Here is a 16,535-nt window from a genome sequence, read left to right as displayed (position 1 = left end):
ATTCTGAATTTTTCCCAACAACGAAAATTATCTACGTTATATCGTTTGGTTTACATGTATTTCGTATTAAAGGAATTTAAGTAAATGTCAAAAAATATTCGCTATCTCATACAATGCGATTCGTTGAACGAATTGTCGACCACTTTGCACACAGTCAATTATATTTATATTTTCTTGATTCTTTCGGTCTAGTACCTTCTTCGAATCATTCACAGAAGATAAATATTTCTTACATGTTAAATTACGTTGCGTTTCGATCATCAATTTGTTATATTGCTGAAATTATTGAACGTTATCGATCGATACCTTGATTCGTAAAATAATCTCCTTAAAAATTGTATAATTCTCAAGTTTTTAATGATCGTTCGCATCAAAATTATACTGTAGTAAAAAATACGTGTATATATATACAGATAATATATATATTATACCGTAGAAAAATTTGCTTATATCACACTTTGATATGTACGCGTTATGATGAATTTCAAGCTCGCGATATGTTCAACGCTTACACTTCTCAACCTACGAAACCAGCATTTGTCTTAAATTTAATACCAACTTATCGCTAAAATTTGTATTCCATCGAATTTTGATTCCAGCTTATATTCGTCGCAGTTAAGCCCTTCCCAAGAGTATGTAGCTATTATATATTTAGGAAATAACATTTTTCAAAAAAAGAAAATACCTTTCACGATAAAGCCCATATAAAGTGTATCAAGTTTTAAATATCCCGTACAAATAGAACACCGTGGATTAAACGTTCTCCAGATTCCGTACATCTGCGTACGCGATTTGAGCTGTTTCACAGGCCAAAGCGGTTAACTCCATTAACTTCCTCGAACTTTTTAAAGCGCCACAGCACTCGATCGATCCTTATCTTAGATAATTTCACCAACTTTTCCTACTCTCTGCTTCGCAGAGTTAGCCGATTTGGCGGATGAGCGGCTCGTTTATCATCGAAAAAAATCATTCTTTTCGATACACCGTTGGACCCATGGTGAATCTCACGAAGGAAACCTGTGAACGATTTCGTACGCGATGCGTACAGAACGCAGGATTTCCCGTAACGCGAAATTCAACGGTAGGAGATCGAAGGGGATTGTTTCCTCGACTTATCGCAGTGGCGAAGGAGTTCGACGCGGTTGTCGCTTCGAATCGTGAGACCACGGAACGGATTTCGAGCGGATTCGTAGCGAATACAGCTCGGGTGTTGCAGAGTTTATCCGACCCCGACATCGAGCACTCTGTGATCGAAATTTAACTTTTGCCCGAACACGGAGAGGTATTTATTGCACGGAATAACAGGGCGCACCGATGCAAGCTGCACTTTTCACGCTAACCTCTGCGGATGCACGACTCACCGCCGTTGTAAAGCGGATTATTTATGGCGCGTCTCTTTGCCTACGCCAGGGAAACGCTTGTTTTGTACCTTTTTGTCCCCTCTTTCTTTCCTCGAAATTAATACGCGCCGGGAATTACGCCGATACTGTCGCACGCTTCTCGATAATCCTATGGAAACCTCGAATAAGGGCTCTCTACAACGTATTTTGGTGGATGTTTATTAACACTGCAATCATATGTGTTATAATAAAATAATAATTACTTCTTCTCCTTTTACGACTTTTACTACCGAAAACGTATAGACGTTTTTGCGAAAATTAATGCGGACTTCTATTTAGCGGATACACAATTATTTAGATGCATTTCATTGAATTAATTTCCTTACAATTTTATACTGATTTATATAGGCAACATTTAGGTACGTATTATGGTTCTATTATAGTCCTGACGTTAACGATCTAGTACAGTTCTACAGAGATCGTTCTAACACACACTGGTATAGCAGATATTTCGTCAGAAGGCGATGTAACGTTAAACGCAAGAACCGCGTTAAGCGTTTCAGCTTATGGAAGAGCGTAACTTGAAAACCGCTTTTCCTCGAAATATTCCAAATTTAGAGCCTCGTTCGAGATTTCGTATTCAATCTTCGAGATTTCGCAAACTTTGAATCGACTCGATCCTCGATTAAAAGCAATCCTGCCGATTTTTAATCAATTTTTCATTGCTCCACGTATCCGCCAAACTCGTGCAAAATACGCAATTGTTCTGACTCGAACCATAAATTTCGAAACGATAAAGCAGCCGATCGTGGATCTTAGGATCGTAGGATTCAGGTGACCGATCGTTGTGCTGGTTGCTTTTGCGTTTTCTAAACGAGAAGATTACGCTCTTACAGAACTCGTCGACGTAATCGTCGCGACCGCTCTGCTTTGGTTTACGAGTTTCTCGACTTGTGTAAGTAGATATACAGTAAGTGAGAGCAATTTTTTTCATACAATAGATCAGTATTTTTTAACGCCTCCTTACGTAGCAGTATTTTCTTAGAATAATTTTGTTAATACTAATTCGATAGCGTATTAGACTTTATCTTCCATCTCTGCTTCCAACAAAGTACGATACAAGTTTGACAATTTTTCAAAGTCGCTTGTACATGCTGGAAAATTATGTTCATTTCATCCTGGGAATTTATGTACGTTGTAGTATCATGGACAAAAGGCCTAAGAGACATCGGGTGAACCATAAATGATGTAGCGAGAAAGCCGAAGTGTCGACAGGCCCAACAATGTGCCGTCGATCCTTCAATCGAATAGTTTCGTGGAAAAGTCCTGATGACTGACCCTGACCACGAGCGGTCGCGGAACACCCGCGTGGTGGAGCTAAGATAAAAAGACAAAGGGATGCTAAGAGAGAAAGACGAATTAACAGTCAGTGTCAGTGGAGAAGCCGGAGAATATTAGTTGAGAAGTCAGAGAGTGCGTTGTCGAGAGAGAGAGAGCGTTGGATCCGTGGTGACGAGAGTTGCGAATTAATTATTTAGTTGTCTAAATTATAGTACGTTATTGCGATTAGTTTACGTTAAACTACCATCGTTTCCTGTTTAATCAATATCTATACAATCCATTGATTGTAAATAAATTAATTGTAGCATAAGATCCTACGATGTATATCACGTTTATGAAATTTATGAAATACTCTCTTACGCCGCAGAATCTGGATCGAAATGTTTCACCATTGACCAACAATATTTATAACGATGTTATCGCGAGTAAATAGCGGTGTTCCGATGCTTTTGCATCAGATTAAACAGTCGTTCCACTGAAAAACAAACAACAGCGATGAAAAATATTCGTTTCACGGCGAGCTTTCTAACTGTATTTGCTCTGTTCCTCTTTTTTTTTTGCACAGCTTTCAAGACGATATCGAGAAAGAAACTCTATTGATTTTATTCAAATTAATTTTTTTTTCGTGACTTCCATGTAGAAATGTAGTAGTAAAATTGGAAGAACCGGTTAGAATCACGCGAAACATATTGAAAATGAGATTTCATCATTATCATATCGGTGTCGATGAATTATTTTATCGAATAACATTTCACTTCCAACGAAACGTGACGAAGTAGGCTATTTCATCTTGATAAATACGTAAATTTCCAAAGATAGATCGTTATTTCATCGTATCTGTTAATTTATTTGCCGTAGTTCCGTGCTTTCGTATTTGTTAATGACCGCGTCGAACTTAAAGAATCTCAATTCGTACTTCATGTTGAAACGAGTTCGTAAAATATGACAAATATTGTGATGGGCAGGAAAAATTGATTATTCGGTAGAAAACGATAAGATCCATTATCAGAAACTTCGCTGTTTTCCAATAAATTATGGAATAACAGTGTATTTTTAATGAAACGTTAAACCTTCAAGGAAGAATCATTGTACGTTTTAAAAAATTGCATATCGAGCGCGAGTACGACGAGTAGAATTTTGCAGGAAATTTGAAATTGCTTTTTCGATAAAATGTTGCGTCGTGTTGTAAATTAATATTAATTTTTCAAGTGGAAATTTATGTACCCATAGCGTATCAGTGTATACGAATGCCAAGTTAACGTGTACCTTTAGAAACTGTAATCGAACTGTATTATTTCACTTATTTTATTTTGCTTCCACTTTCGACGTTATAGACTTTTTAATAAATGCAATTTTATTTACACGTTTTGATAAACACGATATCGAGCTTTTATTTAACGTGAAACAATTTTAACGAAATGTAATATATTAAAATATCAAATTTGATATACACCGTGACGACAAAAGAATTCAGGATATGCCATCGACAAGCGACGAACTACCTAACATTAAATAAACCACTGTCGATAGAAACTATTGCATGGGTAAGATTAATTGGTAAACGGAGTTGGACAACGACGATAGGACATGAATTTAAGTATAAAATACAGGAGAACCTATTACGTCGACTGTGCGAAATTGAGGAAACAGGAAATAGGGAAACGATAATCGATCAATGGCTGCACGGTATACACAGAAGTCAGACCAATCACTTTGAGAAATGAGGAATAAACAGAAATGATAACAACGAAAAGCGAAAAATTAATATGCCAACTAGCAAACTTCATAAAGGGGAGCATAAAGTTGAGAGTATTCTGGAGCTTGGACGAATAGAGAAACCACAGAACAACATCCAGAACTGGAACGAAATACCAAAGACTGACACAAACATAGAGGATCATTAATAAGGAAACGTACGCTCGCGTACAGGATTATGGTATAGAAATATACCTAGAAACGCGTTAGCAGGCAAATCTTACTGTTGGAACAACGAGACAAGACGAACTGGAAGATATATAATAAATTAAAATATAACTACATTTAGATAGTAAATTAAGATTTAAGATGAAGGTAGTGGTCCTGTTGCAATACAATATTGGTCCAACACCACTTGTCGTATCTTCCTCTATATACATTCTAATTAAGTATTAATTAGGCTAGTATATAACATGGGTGCTATTGACGCGATACATCTTCCTCGTCGGACAAGGAATGGCAAGTTACACGTAGTGCGTCGCTAGGGAAATCGTCGTACGAAAGAATAGCTAGCTTGCTCTGACAGAAAGCAAAGAAGAAATATGAGAATTTGTATATTATGGCGACAGACGTACGCGAAAGTCAGTATTTATACATCGACGATCGTTTGGAAAAATATGCTACGAGGGAGAATTACAAAATGTAAGAATTGATCGTGCAAGCGTGACCCGTGAAGCGATCGAGAATAATCAGGATTAATGACAGCCTGACGCACGCAACTTTTACGTCTATTACGAACCATTACGACCGGCGGGAGCATAGGAATAAATTAAGGTACAGGTTAAACGTATGAAACGCGCGCATGAGTCAAACAAGATCGTAACAGGCGTAAATCACAATACGATAAAGAAGTATACGATACGGTATTGTGAAAAACCACGTTCGAATTCACCGTCTATGCCGAACTTGCACACAGACTTTATTTCTTCTCGTTTCTTTCCTTTCTTCTTTCTTTTTTCTTCACTTCCATTTTTCTCTTCAAGTTGTACCACTTCCGTTTTGTATCTGCCACGGTGTCGCGCGTGTACCTTTATAAGAAATTGCTATCTGAGAGATTCACCAAGAATCCTCTGTTATTTTTGTATCCAAACCAAAGTGTTGCCTAGAATAAAGCTGCGTCTAACAAATACAATGCACCAGCAGGGTAGAGCAGAAACTGAAAAATGCAATAGGAAGGAAGGTGCAGTAAGATATGCATGAACGTTGCAGTAGGATAGACAGGTCAAGTTATCGCGATACTTACAAGTTCAGGGAAGAGGAGCTGGGTATGGCAGTCTATTGGATCAAGAAGAATATCGGAGGTAAGGACAAGGAATAGTGGGCACGATTAAGATGTGGCAATGTAAGGAATACGAGAGGAATAGGAGTAAAAGAATGCAGATTATGTGTGTGTGAGAGAGAGAGAGAGAGAGAGAGAAAGAGCGAAAGAGAGGAAGAGAGAGAATGATGCATGTATGGAGTTACGTAGCGTTTGAGAGGAAAGTTATCGGAAGACCTCGGGGGTTGGGTGAATAAGCTGGGCGCCAGTCTGAAGTTGAAAAGGAAAATCGAAAATATGCTAACAGACAGTGTGAGATTAGCAGAAGATATGAAAAGTCCGATGGCGAAATTAGAGGCAGTGGTTAGTACAAAGGCTAGTAACGAAGAGGACGTAAATGTAAAATAGAAAAGGAAAGTCTGAACAGAGTTAAGTTTAATTTATATAGATAAGATATATTTAATTTGTACTGGCTGAAATGGTTTTAATTTGTAAGTTAGGAATATTTGTATGTTTCATAGATGTATTCGTCAAAACGCGACGAGAACGTAGATACAAACACACGTAGTGTACGGACAGCGCACTGAGTAAATAAAAATAAATAAAAAGATAACAAATACGATACGATATTAAATTTAATATATTTAATAGAAAACACCGTATTTTATAAAAAATCGTAGAGGCTCGGGACGAAATATTTTTTTTAGGTGAATTGTTTGTTAGAAAAAATAAAGCTGTTATCCATAGTACAGAGATATAGACTAGAACGAAATGCGACGAGGAATGCAACGGATCGATTATAATAAAGGCTAGTAACAAAAAAAAAAAAAAAGGAAAAAGAGCAATAACAATATCCGATACCACTTTTTTTCCGCTTCTTTTCCAACCTGTTCCTTTTATTAAAATTTCAGGTTTAAAGGAGGTCAGAAGGTCAAGAACGGAGAATTTTTCGTCGATTATAGTGATATTTCTGGAGGCTTCAAAGATACTCGTAGGATAAAACCTTGATCAAACACCTAAGCTTTCCGTGACAAGTTTATTCGCGATTGACCGAATTCCTTGACACTTCTCCTGTTCCTGTTCCCGAAGGAAAAGTACGCTTTCCGATATCGAGTGTCACACTTGAAGCGTGCAAAGCATTCGCGATTTCTGATACCCTTGTCTACATAACTATCGTATCGTTCGATCACTATCGTTCTTCGTATCACTCAAAACTGCACTATGGGTACGGTAATTGAAATATCAAAGAATACCCCTGTCATTTATATATGTTACAGAAACGATACGTTGTAAGAATATCATCGATATCTTTACGTGGAAACTTGCTTCTTACAATGAAAGAAAAGCCCTATGAAAGAAAACAGCGGATATCTATACGCGAATAGATCAATTTATTTCTTAACAAGCTATCTTTTGAAACGATCCCGTATATTTCTGTTAGCGAACATTTTTTTTACTAGCAGCTTCTTATAACGTGACTTTTACGGCGTTCGTTGGAAACGGAGACGAACGGTGGATTTTCCAAGGTTTCTCCGTTAACTTTCCTTGCCCGCTCACTCAATGGAAACGAGTTTTCGTTTCTCCGTGTAATTTCGCGATACCGCGGTGCACCGGGCCGAAAAAGATACGCGATTTAATGAACGACACCGTGAAAAGTGTTTTCGATTTAAATTGCAAATTTCCTGCAAATTTTTCGGTATATAACATACTTTGCAAAGCAAAAAAAAAAAAGAAAAAAAAGAGGGCAAAATTTATATCGAAATACGTTTGTACGATACGTTTCTGATCGAACAAAACGATTACTTCCACTATAAATACTACCGTTTTGGTTTTTAATAAAACTACATATATACAGGATGTTCCAAAAAGGCTAGTCGTATATAAGTACTTTTTGTCAAGGGTTATAAATCTGAAATTTATAAAATTGCACAGCGTTCAGAGAAATCTTGTTTCTCACTGTCGAAAAATCCAATTCGAAGTATAACGGGATCTCTATTTTTGTCGCGAATTCGGTACAAATGGCCAGTGGACGACATAGCACGGAAGAGAACGTATTGAAAGATTTCCGAGCAATTTTCTCTGACTATTATACGCATTCCAGGTTCGTTCATCGAGGCGTCACGGGTCCCCAGGAGCGATCGATGGAATCTTCGCGCCGGGTTCTCTCTTCTTTTTTCTTCAGAAACAAATGGTCAATTTTATCGCGAACTTTTATCTTCACGTGATATATAGGGGCCCCTTACTATTTCTCTGCTCCCTTTTCTCTTTTTCTCCGCTGTTGATATCCTTGCTTCAATCTGGAACCTTGGATATTGGAATAGGTTTACATAGGGTGTGCGATACAAGCCTTATTACGACGAATACGAACATCAACAGGCTATCCGTAGGATTTCGTTTAGCTTTAGCTCAATTTTAGGTGAACCGTGACACGCACTCCTCGGATTCCTTCAGGATTTTTCTTCCGTGACGTCACGTACCAACGATACGATGATTCGGATCGATCGTTCTATTTAGATTTTAAAATAAGAATTCGCAAGAGGTAAACTCCCAGGATGAATTCTCTTTTAATTGTTAAGCCCTGGAAAATTCTTCATAATTATATGGCTTAAGATGAAAAAGTCGCTTCTTTTCATATTTTTTGTATATTTTAAACAAAATTTAGGATCGTCTTCTTTAGATCATCTAATTTTGGTTTAATATTCCACGCATAAGGAAGCGTAAAAAAGATCAGATAAACAAAATGAAGAGATTTTTGGTACCATTGTATAACGAGGGGAATAAAACAGCCAGTCTAAGTGTAAAACGTATATATCGCGTTATTAAATTCGAGTATCAATATTTGAATCATTGTTCACTGGGTAATATATTTCGGTATCCATAAATCAACATGATTTAACGTTTACTATTTAATTCAGTGAACGTTACAAATATACTAAAAAGTATCAATATTTGAATCATTGTTTATAGAATAATATCTTTTCGTATCTACAAATCAAAGTGATTTAACGACTATTATTTAATTCGGTGAACGTTAAAAATATACTAAATTTGTCGTGTCTCCTCGAAAAATACAGGATATGAAAATTTGTCGCGCTATTCTTTCTTCAATTAACGATCATTTTTTCCATCTTCAAACTCCACGATTATTTTAATAAATCGCCTAAACATATACCTTATAAAAATTTATATATACGTCTCCTTATCACAATTTTCTGATATGTATTCGTTTCGCGCTTACGTCCTAGTTTTTATACAAATCAAATATACGTGTGCGCGTATTAAAGTAAAGAGTAGGTACTCGAAAAAGTAGAAGCAACGAAAACGTCGATCAATTTACAAATTTTAATTCCCTCTGTGATTTTATATCGAGCTTCGAGCTTTTAGTCAAATTAACTGCCCTTCAACTTATGCAATTGATAAATTGATAAAAAGTGATACGAATGAACGTCGAAGCTTGCTTCGCAAGTTCGTGTCGATTTTGAATCGTTCGAAACTTTATTTCGTCCCAGCTTATGACGACGATGATCAAGAACCGCTGGTACTGAATTAAGCGCAATAATAATTCCTCACAGATAACTTCGATCTACGATCTTAAGAATATTCTATTTACTCTTTCTTATCGAAACTTCTTAAATAATCGGTTTAAACATCGCAATCAGTATCCAATTCGAACATCGACGATTAGTAATTACCAATTATTTCTTAATTCTAACGATATGTGCAGTTTAACTTTTGTTTATTCCGACCTAATGTATCTTACTACGTCAAATAGTAATAAAAATGATATGGTTGCATCGCGCTACGAATGAAATTCGCCAACATTTCACGGTATAATAGTAACACGTATAAAAAATTACAGCTTTAACCAACTCCTCCTCCCGTTGAAGCCTTTCTGGCTGCTGAAGCAGAACGGCTCGACGCCACTCGCCAAACGATCCTCCTTTCATCCCCCTAATTCATTCGGCGAGTCGTGCACAGCGCGCGGCGAAAGAAAACTACGATATCCTGCCTCGCGATACATGAAACGAACGCGATCGATTAACAGATTAGACGGAGCGACGAAACCCAAGATCACAGAGAGCTCTCTTTCTTCTCTAAAATCCCATTGTTCCTATGCAGACGGGTGGCTCTCCTCCTGTACACAATAAGCTTAACGACTCGATATAACAACTTCCAATGTGGATTATAAAAATATTAAATCTTCTGTAATATCAACTAGTTAACCCTATATGATATGTAAACTCACGGACCAATGTGATCCATGGCGACGGGGCCCGCGAAACGAGTCGCTGAAGCTTCAGGAGGTTTATCCTCCTGAAACCGATCGTTCCATCGGACTCTCGTCTCTATTTTATTTTGGCCGGCGTTACTTCCTGTGAACAGTGTCTGTCCGTCCCGTTCGTCTGTCCGTCTCCGTTGTCTCTGGTTACCTATGCACGTAAACACGTACCTACGTACGTATGTGTGTGTGTGTGAGTGTACGCGAGCGCGAGTTTCCTTTTCCTGTACGTGTACGTGTACGATACATATGTGTGCGAGTGTATGCAGGTAAATGTACGATGGAACAAGACGTGCGGTCTTGCGCGCAGCCACGCGGAGGAACGGGTAACAGCATCGATGGATCATTCTGCTCTCTTACCGGAGATCGATCGACCCAAATAGACGGGCGCGCCAAGCCGAGCCGAGTCGAGCAGAGCCGCGCCACCAGGTACAATGTGCTCGAATTCGTTCGTTCGCCACCGAGAATCGACGGACAGATATCCAGCCCCTCTGAGTAACGACCCATCCGGAATCTACTCTTGCACGTTTCGGTTGCGATAGGCCGCTCCTCTGGGATACACGCGGCCGTGACTGATATCGAGGATCGCTGCCCGATGTTCCACGCTATTCAACCCCTGATATTTCTGCCGACGATTTGCCCACCTTTCACACGGCCAGACGTTGCCCGATCGATTTCGCACGCGCTGCCTGGCTAATTTTCTTCGTCCGCCTCGATCATCTCGTTACCCTTTCCACGACGAACGTTTAATCAATTCCACGCCTGCCGATCATCTTCGGCCGTCCAGTTAATCGGATGCCTATCGGATCACGCGTTGTTAAACTGACTTGGCGCGAGTCAATTTTCTACGAGCTTCTTTTATTACAAATGTCTCTAACGTTCCATATTTCCAAGTTGCACGCTTCTCTAACTACGTTTTGTATCTCGTTTATATTTCTTTTATAATAAATTGTTTCGTAATAAATATAATTCGTCGATAGACGCGTTAAGCAAATTCGCACGGTATATAGCGCGAAGAGTTCGGGCATTTTATATCATGGAAATAAATATGAAGTTTCAGACTGCGTTGCATGTTCGTTTATCGTTGGCGAATTAAATTGTATGTGCGTTAGGTATCGTTGAACGATCGTAGGTAGTTCACACTGAACGAAGCCTTTTATCTTGTTCGATAAAAATTACGGATATTTCTGTCTTCGGTGAGTGGTGGCTATTGTCGGGAACATACGACGCAGTTCGAATAATTAGCTGATTCCCTGAGATAGACTCGATTTTTTATATCTATTTCGTGATCCGAAAGCTGTTCGTAATTTGCTTGTATCTTCGTATTTTCCTAATCCATGTTTCTATTGTATCAACGACGCGTTAACCGCAACACTGTACGAGAATGAAAGTTGTTTTACGACGGAGCATCGATCGAGATGCAGAAATCGGTCTCGTCGGCGCTACGAAGCGACAACTCGAAGCAATTAGCACGCAAGGACGAACGGCTGAAACGCGAACACGAGAGGGGCTCAGGATCTCCGATAATAATGAAGAGTCCTGGCCGGAGCATATATCCATTAAATTGCATGCACTCGATTTAATGGCTTGACTCATTGCCACGGGCTCTTCGATGTTCACTCGAGTTCGCGTGCTCGGGCCTCCTCTTCGAAGAGACGGCAACGGAACTGTTGCACTTTTTTCAGAAAACGAATCGCACTCTCTCCTTTCTTCCCTACAAAAGGAACTCCTTTTATTACATCTCGCGCTGTTAACAAGACGATAACCGAGTATTAAATCTTTGACGAACGAGAAACGTGTTTCGTGGATACTTTTTTCTTTCAATAATATTCCGGAGAAATTAGAATTTTTGTATCATCGTCCGTGCGAAATGAAAGATTTCTATTCGGTTTTTCTACGATTACTGATCCTTGGAATTCGAGCACATCGACAGTTCCTAAATCGCTGAATTATATCTAACCATCGACGCGTTACCCGTTTTCGATGTTACGGCTAATCATAAAATATAAAAGGTACTTATCCTGATCAGCCTCGATTCTTCCCGCGACGAGAAGCACCAGGCGAAACTGCTGCTCCCGAAGAATTTTCAAATATCCAACGAAGTAATATGAGACGACAACGATGCAGGTAACTTTGTTGCGTAATTTCTCGAACCAAAGGCGATCCTAATTAGTCTTCAAAAGCTCGAATATTCCCATTAATGAATTCGAATCACGAAGATGCCTTCGTCCTTTGTGGCACGAAATGTTCGCTTGATTCGCCGTTCAATTCCGCGCTGTTGTCTTCTTTCACAGGGCTGGCGTTGCTTAATTTGCCCTCGGTTCCCTGGACGATGTTTCCGCTAATTTCGACCAACTTCCTCACGTAATCCCCGTGGATCAAGATTTTCGAGGTACTCCGTAGCAATTACAAGATTCCCTTAACCGCGTCAAGCGCAGAAACCTTGCTCGCGTTCGCTTTGTTAAGAAGTTCTCTCGGACCAGCCGAGTTCGGACCAACCTGTTCCCCGTAGCTGATCCGCTCCTTCGTTCCGCTTGCGGACAATCTTTCCGCGTTCAGATCTCGTCCATGCCGAGGGGATCTTCGTGATTTCCATTCTTAAAATTCGATCGACGGAAACTAGAAGAAAAAAAAAAAAGAATTGCACCGCGTCAGTACCAGCTGCGCCGTACTCCGACGTTTAGAAAAAATAAAGCAGCTTCTTCGCGAACTTTGGACTTTCTCGCGTGGCTACCCGCATCTATGACACAGCGATCGAACCGCTTCTCTACGACGGCTATTCCTCAGGCCAGCCGAGATCTTCCCCTACGAGCTCGTAGAATCGTTGATTGTGTTCGTTGAAGAACCTCCTTAGCTTGGTGACCACCACGGGACTAACGCGCGGATGTCGTCTGCCTTTGCTCTCCTTCAGACATTTCTCCGACGTCTCATTGCGCAGACAGTAGAAGCCTTTCGTGTGGTTGAAGTAGAAATTGTGCCTGCCGATCCGTGGCTCCAATCCGAGGAAATTCTCGATCCTGCGCAACTGAGGCACCGGGTCCTCGATCAATTGGTCACCGTTCACTATGAGGATCTGCTCCCTGGAGAACACCTCCAGCCACCTATGCATGTACGTGTGGTACAGGGAAATCGCTACTGGCCTGTACGACTCGTTGATGCTGCCGTCCGGTCGTATCACCAGTTCCTCGAAGCTACGCGCCGCCTGCTGTTGCTGGATGCTTCGTGGTGTTCCATTCGTCAGGGTCGAAGCGGTCGCGGCGTGCGTCCGTAGCTGAGTGTAGTCGGATATCGCTCTGGTCACTGGTTCCCGCACTATCAGCAGCAGCTTCACGCTCGCGTTCATCGCGCGGATTCTTTCAGGTACCTGCGACGAGAAATCAACGACGTGAAGAATTATCGTTAAGCGCGAGAAAACGAGAAAATCACGCGACGCTTCGGAGCAACAATTTCGTTGCGAAATTTTAGAGAAAGTTGTCGTACGCGTGTTTCCTGTATTATCGTTTACCTACGTTTAATATATTGGATTTTACAGCAGACATAGTATCGCTGGATCACTTAGAACAGTGATCGTCATGGTAACGATTACGTGTAATTGACTTGATACGTAGGTGTGTATAATAATTTGCGTTCGTAGGTCCTATGATATACGAATTTAACACGTGAAAGGGACTGCTTTAAAATTGTCGATTTACGACTATCAAACGTACCGGTCAGAAGCCACATCGATCAGCTTTGTAACTCGAGAAATAAAGAGAAGTTTTTTAAATTTACCTTAGAATTTTTTAGAATCTTTTTGCAGTGAACGAACTTACGAAAGCAAAAATCATTCGTTCCTTCAGAATATTAATCGCGCGCTTATTTAACGAAATTGGGGAATCATTAAAATATGGAGTTGATCAGTGTGGCTTTTGAAAGCCATCATCAGATGAAAATCGTTTGCGCGATTCTACGATTTGCACCTCGTTTCGTTGAATTCGTTGAATTGAATGATATATAAAATACATTTCGTCGAAAGGATAATCACGTATGATAATATTACGGTTGATTACGACCAACAACGCATCCACGCATAGTGTCAAGCGCATTTCGTGTAACGATATTCATCGTGATATCCAGAATTTCGTGGTGCCACGCTGTTTACGTTCGGAAACTATACACGAATGCGAGTTGCATGTTATTTAGCAGTAACGCTAAAAGCAAAAATGTGTTCGTAGACCGTGGCATTAACTGCGATTATATCCAGTGTAACGTTTTTATTAGGCATTTTAGAAAATGGTTGTTCCAACAGAAATTACTTCATAAAAGCTGGCTTTAGTTTAATTTTTGAAAATTCGATACGCGTTATCGCACCAGCGAATTGTTCTAATAGAATTCCTTTTACTTTATCCAATATCTCTGTCTCGTGTAAAATTTCGAATTATCTGATATTCTAATCAGTCCGGAGATATTTCATCTTTATTTATTAAAAACATCGTTTCGTACAAAAGAAGATGAAAAAGTTCTAACAAGTTTCCTTATTTCCTTCTTTTCTTCGGTAGGAATATCCTGTGCGTTTCGCTTCTCGCTTTGGAACGTTCAATTTGAACGTATAGTTTGCGAAGGAAATATGGTGGACTCTTAAATTACGGTATCAAGCAACAGCACCGTGTAACGTTGGCGAATCGAATCGCGTGGATTTATTTCCTCTTCGAGGTTGTAAGAAACGAGTTAACCTTGACACCGTACGATTCTATCGCGAACGTTGCTCGCCAAATTAATTTCGGGTGACTGAATCGGCCGAATGAACCGTGAACCGAGCCAATACGTAACTTTCGATTTACAAACTTATCGACTACCCTATTATTGCGTGTCTTTCTGAGCTGGCGAAAAAGCTATCGTACGATAATTAAACGTTATCATTAGGAAGACATGGTTTACCTATCTTTAAGCTACGACGATTGCTTGGTATTCTCGTAAAACAAGCAACGCGATATTTAAATCGTCCTCTCTTACGTAAAGCAACAAGCGCAAAGATAGCGCCGTGTCCGAATTAATAGCCTTTTGCGGTCGAATGTTGCCACAGTGGCGGCGTTTAAAGTTTCTCTTCAAAGTCGAACGTCGATGTAACAATTTAAAATTCCTCTTCAAGCTATAAATATTTATTTCTTCCTCCAATTGGTAATCGTCATCGCAGAAACACATCGACCGCAAATGGTTGACGCGAGACGAACCGTACGATTCGGGATCGTACGTCGCACGATTGGACTGCGGATTTATTGGGATGACGACTAAGTGATTGCGGATTTTGTCATTACCACGTGATAACAAAATCCGCAATCGCTTAGTTGCCAACGCAATACGATACGAGAAACTCGACAAATTCGGCAAAAAGCACGTACGAGGCGTACGACACGCAGAAATATACAAGATACTGCTAGTATTCATTACGATATTTAGCAGATAAGATAAATTCCTATTTAGGTTCCGCTTCTTTCAGCCACGCGCACGAAAAAGCACAAGAATGTGTAAAAATTCGCGGTCTTTGGCCGAATTCATACCCACCTCTGGCGTGACGAAATAGCTGGGACTTTTCTCGATGGTGATTTGGCCCCTGAAGGAATAAGGCATCTTGCGTCGATACCACTCGAGGCCTTTCCCGTAATTATCGTCGCGGTCGAAGAAATGTACCTCGCCAGCGGCTTTCTGGATTTGCGGGTGAAGGAAGAGCATCTCGAGGAGCGCCCTGGTGCCGCATTTCCGTACGCCGATGATGATCGCCTGAGGTAGATGACGGCTGGTGCGTGGGAAGTGCACCTTGCTGGAGAAGAGCAAAGGCGGTGTGGCGCGGACTTGGGAGACGAGTTCGACGGTACGACCCTCGACGGCGGAGGCTGCGTGAAAACTGTATACCGCGCTATCGTACAGAATGTGGAAGGTCAGAAAGAGGGAGAGTAGGACAACGGTGAGGAAGGCAGCGGCCATTTTCGGTCTGGATATGCCAACCACCAGGATGCAGTCCGATGTGTCGCCCTCGGCCGGCCTCATGGCAGAGCGGGACATCCACCTGATGACACACGTTATCATCGTTATCGATCGTATCATTTTTGCAGGAAGTGATCCAAACGTAGTCTGGGTTCTAAACGTGGGCTGGATGAATTTTTAAACACTATTGTTCTTACTTTTACTTTGAATATATGATTTGAAACGAATATTAGTTTTCTTCGGTTTATTTCAACTGCACGTAGATAGATTAGGTCATCCGAAAAGTTTCTTTCGTCTTATGAGGAAATAACGGACGCGCGGCATTTTCCGTTTTATATTATTTCACCGAATTACGTATGGTCCATTTTGTTCTATCAAAATAAAGATCACAACGTTCGACAGATTAGGTTTCATGTTTGTATAAAGATGCATCGTTGTAAAAGACGTGTCTGTAAAAGAAAGACACTTTTCGGTTAAAAAATCTTCGACAGGTTTGGCGATGGGTTCCGAAGTAAAAACGTTATTTAAATCACCTCTTCTGTCGAAACGTATACAGTGGCTACAAAAGATGTTATTTCTTTCGCACACCATTATGTTTATC

At 40.2% G+C, this 16,535-nt stretch overlaps 1 protein-coding gene across 4 annotated transcripts in view; it reads right to left on the bottom strand.

Moving 5' to 3' along the window:
• Positions 1-2,972: 2,972 nt before the first annotated feature.
• The window catches only part of LOC105680199 (heparan sulfate glucosamine 3-O-sulfotransferase 5), an 80,982-nt gene continuing 67,419 nt past the window's right edge, over positions 2,973-16,535 (bottom strand). For 2 of the 4 annotated variants that reach the window (XM_012382642.3, XM_012382641.3), the window contains 2 exons: positions 15,515-16,016; positions 2,973-13,337 (listed from right to left, as the gene is read on the bottom strand). In XM_012382642.3, coding sequence (XP_012238065.1) covers positions 12,750-13,337; positions 15,515-16,016 — 1,090 coding nt within the window. In that variant the 3' untranslated portion in view covers positions 2,973-12,749. The remainder of the gene's footprint in view (positions 13,338-15,514; positions 16,017-16,535) is intronic. The other 2 variants (XR_004461240.1, XR_004461241.1) reach the window with 2 other exon arrangements.

This window comes from Bombus impatiens, unplaced genomic scaffold, assembly GCF_000188095.3.
Source record: "Bombus impatiens unplaced genomic scaffold, BIMP_2.2 scf_0155, whole genome shotgun sequence".
Classification (NCBI taxonomy): Eukaryota; Metazoa; Arthropoda; class Insecta; order Hymenoptera; family Apidae; genus Bombus; species Bombus impatiens.
The sequence above is the reverse complement of the archived record's forward strand: the minus strand, read 5'-3'. Positions and strand labels throughout refer to the sequence as shown.